Source organism: Ipomoea nil, unplaced genomic scaffold (assembly GCF_001879475.1).
Source record: "Ipomoea nil cultivar Tokyo-kokei standard unplaced genomic scaffold, Asagao_1.1 scaffold2036, whole genome shotgun sequence".
NCBI classification, from domain to species: domain Eukaryota; kingdom Viridiplantae; phylum Streptophyta; class Magnoliopsida; order Solanales; family Convolvulaceae; genus Ipomoea; species Ipomoea nil.
The window spans coordinates 233,926-239,790 of record NW_017618464.1 but is presented as its reverse complement, the minus strand read 5'-3'; the positions used below and the strand labels follow the sequence as shown (position 1 = coordinate 239,790).

At 38.4% G+C, this 5,865-nt stretch overlaps 1 protein-coding gene across 1 annotated transcript; it reads left to right on the top strand.

The window, feature by feature from the left end:
* The first annotated feature begins 1,266 nt into the window (after positions 1 to 1,266).
* Positions 1,267 to 3,326, top strand: LOC109147895 (aldehyde oxidase GLOX1-like). Its single transcript, XM_019295557.1, has 3 exons — positions 1,267 to 1,676; positions 1,761 to 1,918; positions 2,007 to 3,326. Exons 1-3 carry the CDS (start codon positions 1,362 to 1,364, stop codon positions 3,163 to 3,165), a joined length of 1,632 nt encoding a protein of 543 aa, XP_019151102.1. The 5' UTR covers positions 1,267 to 1,361; the 3' UTR covers positions 3,166 to 3,326.
* The last annotated feature ends 2,539 nt before the right edge of the window (positions 3,327 to 5,865 follow it).

The window sequence follows — 5,865 nt, the reverse complement described above, 5'->3', positions numbered from 1 at the left end:
AACAGATATATTTGGCTTTCAGGCACAACTGATTAGTCCCCAGAGCGCGCTAGAAGAGCTTGGAGTAGATAGATAGTTTTCCTTTTTGGCCTGCGTGCCTCAATGATGTATCGTGGATAATTAGTTAGTTTAGCCTGTGCATCTGAGTTCTCCAGCTCATATGTGGCATAGCACCCCGCACCCTTATGTTTAGTAATACTCTATTTTGGGATTTAATGAGAATTTACCTTTATTATATAAGTTTTGAAAGTTTCAAAATTTTGGGGTGTTACACATAACGTCAATGCTCAAACCTCCCATGCAGTGTCTCTCTTACAGTGTTTCGAACAACGAAACACATGGGTTGAAACAACAGACTCACCATCATATGCTTTTTATGGACAAATTCACCAAAACCAGCAACATATTTATAACAACAACAACAACCGTTACAACAATCAATTCTCCTCAAAAGGTAGAGGTTTTTTAGCCACTAACAATAGTTCTCAGCATTCAAATTATGCAGGAAATATTTCACAACGGTTGCAGAAAGGGAACAATCAAACTCTAGACCACCACCGCCTGGTAAACGGCGCATGACAAGTACAAAATGAGAAATGTTTAGTACAACTGTACAAGAACGAACATTGTTAGTCCATTGCTTATTCACAAAAGTCTCCATTAAGAACACTTCAAAATTGCATGACAATTTATAGTCCTCCAATCTTTTTTTAGACAGACATTTCAATCTTTTTTATATAAAGTAGGTTGAACCCTATATTTTTTAGGTTTATTTTTTGAAAAAATTAAATCCATAATTGAAGACTGAAATGTCATTGTATTTAATGATATTTAAATTGTTTTGTTGATAAAGTACAAAAAAATGGTAATGCCCAGTAATAGAGATACTTGCATCACAAATTTCTTTGGGTTCATTTAGAAAGCGACATGAAAATAACTTCTGGAAAATGAGTCAGTTTAATTTCCAGAAAACATGCATTTTTCTTTCTGATGTTTGATTGCATTATGGAAAACTATCTTTATTTATTTATTTATTTATTCATGTCCATGAATTAATTAACTTAACATTTTAATAAAATAAAAAGAAGAGGGGAGGGGAGGGGAGAGCTGAGAAAATAAAATTTGATGGGCATGAGGCAAGAGCTAGGTAGTTTGTTTGTATATAATAATAGTGGATATCCATAATTGTAGGCATTTGAATCTGAGTAGCGCAATAATGCAAGTATATATATGTGAAGAGGTAGGCAGGACGAAGAACATCGAACATCGAACATCGAACATCGAACATCGAACATCGAGAAATAAATAAAAAGAATTAGTCCATTGGAGAAGCTAGATAAATAAAAGATCGAGTTTCTCCAATGGCGTCAATAACAGTAGCTTATTATTATGTTCTTGTATTGTTTGTTTGCAGCGCCTATGGGAAACCAGATTTGGAGATGAATCCTTCAGCCTCGAGCTGGCAAACTGTAACTGAAAACGTGGGTGTTTCCGCCATGCACATGCAGTTGATGACAAACAACAGGGTTGTCTGGTATGACGCCATTAATCTTGGTCGCTCCGCACTGATGCAGAATCCTAAGTGGTGCAGAAAAGATGATAAGGGCTGTGAAGACTGCTGGGCTCATGGCGTTACCTATGATCTCGACACCGCTAAAGTTGTCAAGACACTCAAGGTATATATATAATACTGGCCTGGCCTGGGTACAATTTATTTCATTAATTAATTAATTATATTGTTTTTATGCATATATGTTTAGTTGAGCCTGAATACATGGTGCTCGTCGGGAGGGCTGTCGAGCACCGGAAAATTGATAAGCACCGGAGGCTACGACAAAGGTTTTCGAGGAATTAGAATCCTGGAACCCTGCGATTTATGCGATTTCAAGGAAGATGTTGGACTTTCTGCAAACAGATGGTAAGCATTATTATTTTCAAATTCTGATCTTATAATAATTAATTTAATTTAATTTAATTTAATTTACTACGTTGAACTGAACTGGCAGGTATGCTTCTCAACAAGTCTTGGAAAATGGTGATTTTATCGTGGTGGGAGGAAGAAAATCTCACAACTATGAAATTGTCCCGCCAGATCAGCTTAAATTCCCCAACAAACAATTTCCGCTTCGGCTGCTCGAGGAAACCACCGACGGCTTTCTGGAGAATAATTTGTATCCATTTGTGTACCTCCTCCCCGACGGCAATGTCTTCCTCTTCGCCAACGATCGCTCCATTATTTTCAACCCTAGAACCGGAAAGACGGTTCGGGAGCTTCCTAAGCTGCCAGGGGGGTCCCGGAACTACCCGGCCTCGGGGCAATCCGCGCTTCTTCCTCTCAAACTCACCAAAGCGAATGATTTTGTGAAGGCGGAGGTTTTGGTTTGCGGCGGCAATACACACGAAGCCTTCAAGGTCACAGAGCATCCGCCGAGGCAATTTCCGCCGGCGTTAAAGGATTGCGGCAGGATTGTTGCGAATCAGGAAGGGGCCAAGTGGGAAATTGAGGAGATGCCGTCGGGGAGGGTTATGGGAGATATGTTGATTCTCCCCGATGAGAATGTCCTCATAATTAATGGCGCGAAAACCGGGACCTCTGGTTGGGACGCGGCGGAGGAACCAAATTTCACTCCGGTGCTTTACAGCCCGGATAAACCGAAAGGGGAAAGGTTTACTGAGTTGACACCAACAAAAATTGCAAGAATGTACCATTCCACTTCTGCGGTTTTGCCCGACGCTAAGATCTTAGTAGCGGGAAGTAACACCCACGATTCCTACGATATGAAAGCCAAATACCCAACCGACATGCGCGTCGAGAAATTCTCGCCGCCGTACTTAGCCCCCGCACTGCAAAAGTTCCGGCCGCAGATCGTGGAGAAGCTTTCCCAAACGGAATTGGTTTATGGAAAGAATTTCAATATCCATTTCAAGCTAGATGATGCGGCGGACATGTCTAGTATTAAGGTTACCATGTATCCGCCGCCTTTCACCACTCACGGGTACTCTGAGGGCCAAAGGATGCTGATTTTGGGACTCACCTCTGTGGCCAAGGAGACCATCTCCGCTGTGGCGCCGTCCTCTGGCAAGCTTGCACCACCAGGCTATTACTTGATCTTTGTTGTGCACCGTGGCGTACCCAGCAAGGGATTGTGGGTGCATATTAAATAGAATAGAATAGAAGATACGGGCTCGCTTGTTCAGTATTGACAGTATTCCCAATTAGCCCTACATGCTGATCGAGTCATTGAATTATCGTGATTTGTATCTTTTTATAGTGCAGACGAACTACGGTGTGAGGGGTCCCTTAGGGTGAGGAATCCAACCTATAGAATAGAAGACGATGGGCATTGAATTTTTTTATTTTTGTAATCTTGTACAGAGTACCATATAATAATATATAGAGTACAACATTTTCTATAAGAGCTTATGCGCTCAGTTCTCAAATTCTTTACATAAATTAATAAAGGCTAAAGTGTCATTCCGCACCATGAACCATAAGCGATTCTTCATGCCGCATCCTGAACTTTCATAAGTGCTATTTCGATCCACAAACTAAAAAAAATTTGTCGCCTAGAACTTTTTGCAGGTTACCTATAGGTTGCATTGGATTTCATGATGCAATTCACGAAGACCTTGCCTGGATTAAGAAAAGACAAAAATCTAGCGCTGGCATGGCCATCATAGCCTTGACCAAATGCGAGTAACAATTTGTGTACTCATCCTCTCAGGCAAAGATTGGCATGGCCATCATAGCCTTGACCAAATGCGAGTAACAATTTGTGTACTCATCCTCTCAGGCAAAGATTTGCATCCAAATTGTAAGTTTGCGAAGAAACCTGTTCATTGACGTAGTTCTCGAGATTAGGGAGGATGTCTGAATTGTAAGGATTGACAACGATGAGTTGCTCCACCATTTACGACAGCGCCGACGGTGGATTTTGTCTAGCCACCTCTCTCCCCATTCTCTGAAGCTTCTCGACGATTCAAACATGCATCGTCCGCCGGTGAGATTTTTCGAGCTCAAGTTTACAGCGGCAGAGGTTTCTTGGTCTTAAAAAAGAAGAATTGACTTTAATAAATAGTCCACATCAGCACATTACCGGTCCCATGTCATCAAGCAACCGGGAAACCTGCAAAATGTTTTAGGTGAATTTTTTTTTTGTTTGTTTGTGGATCGAAATAGCACTTATGAAAGTTCAGGGTGCGGAATGACACTTTAGCCATTAATAAATTAAAGAAATTGAAGAGTGGGAGGAAGGTAGAGGTTTGCAGGTTTGAAACATCTCAAAATTATATGTACAATTGTTTAATTTTGTTTCTTATGAAATGGTAATTGTGATTTCTATCCTCATGACATTAAATTTCATTAAATACAATGACATTTAATTTCATTCTTCAATTATGGATGTATTTTTTTCAAAAAATAAACATAAAAAAAATATAGTGGTTCAACCTATTTTATTTAAAAAACATTGAAATGTCTTTTGTATTTATCGATATTTCAACAATTTTGTTGGAGGAGGACCAAAAATGGTCATGCAACAATAATACTATGACTTTGCATGTTCTAATAAAAAAAAAGACTAAAAATGAATTGTCACCTATAAATCTAAGACAAAAATATAATTAACTCTTTAAACTAATATCATATATAAATCTTCTTCCCTCTTCCCCTCATTCTCCTTCTCTTCTCCTCCTCCTCCTTTCTACGTACTCCTCTCCTCCTCCTTCTTCTTCTCCTTTTTTTTTTTTTAAAAAAAAAGTATTTTAATAAAAAGTTTAACATAAATTTGATCACTTTAGCCATTTTATCATGTCAAAATTTGCTAAAAAATTACATTATGTTTTTAATCCAAAATGCTAAACATTAGTGTTACGCTTAAAAGAACATTTTTGACTTGATATTTTGATTAGAAAAAAAAACAATATCTCGTTTTTCAAAGCCAAATTATTATAAATGTTACTAAATTACTAAACAAAAAAGAAATAATTAACTTAAAGAGTTAAGACTATCACAAATTTAATTTTCTCAGCTCTCCCATCTTCTTTTTATTTATTATTTTTTTAAATGTTAAGTTAATTAATTCATGGACACGAAAAAAAGAAGATAGTTTTCCATAATGCAATCAAACATAGGAAAATGCATATTTTCTTGAAATTAAAATGACTCTGTTGGTCCCGGTAGAGTTATAGCGAGAGTCTAGAGGGGGGGGGGGGGGGTGAATAGACTCTTTTCGTGTTTTGCCGAATAACAACCTTTTGGTGTTTTGGCGCAGCGGAAATGTTAAGTTCGTTTACTTGCTTTGCACGGTTTGACGTTATTAAGGAAACTTTCGGTTTGGGCGCGAAAGATAGTATGATGCAGAAAGTAAATAAAGTAAGTAAAGAGACAAGGAGACGAGAGTTTTTATAGTGGTTTGGACAACTTTACCTAATCCACTCTTCTTCCACAACTTATGGAAGGTTTGCACTATCACTCGTTAGTACAATTACACAGAATGCTTCCTTGATCACTAAGCCGGACAGCTTCCTGCAGGTTTTTCAACTCCAGGAGTTTACTCAGCCTCTATCAACTTCTTCTTCAGAGTTGTGGTTGGTAGAAAATAAATTCTGATTTCTCCAACGTGGTGAAGTCTTGACTGATGAAAGATGGTTGCTTCGTACAAGTTACAAGACTTCTTCAAGGTGTAAGATTAGGATCAATGGACTTCTTCAAATATCTTAACACCTTAACACTGGTTCGCAAAAGCTTGATGAGAACTTAGAAGTTTTAATAGCTTTTGCTTAGAGGTTAGATCGAGTGAAAAGAACCAACATCTTCTTAGTTGATGAAGGTGGGTTTATATAGGTGAGGAAGATTTCATCCGT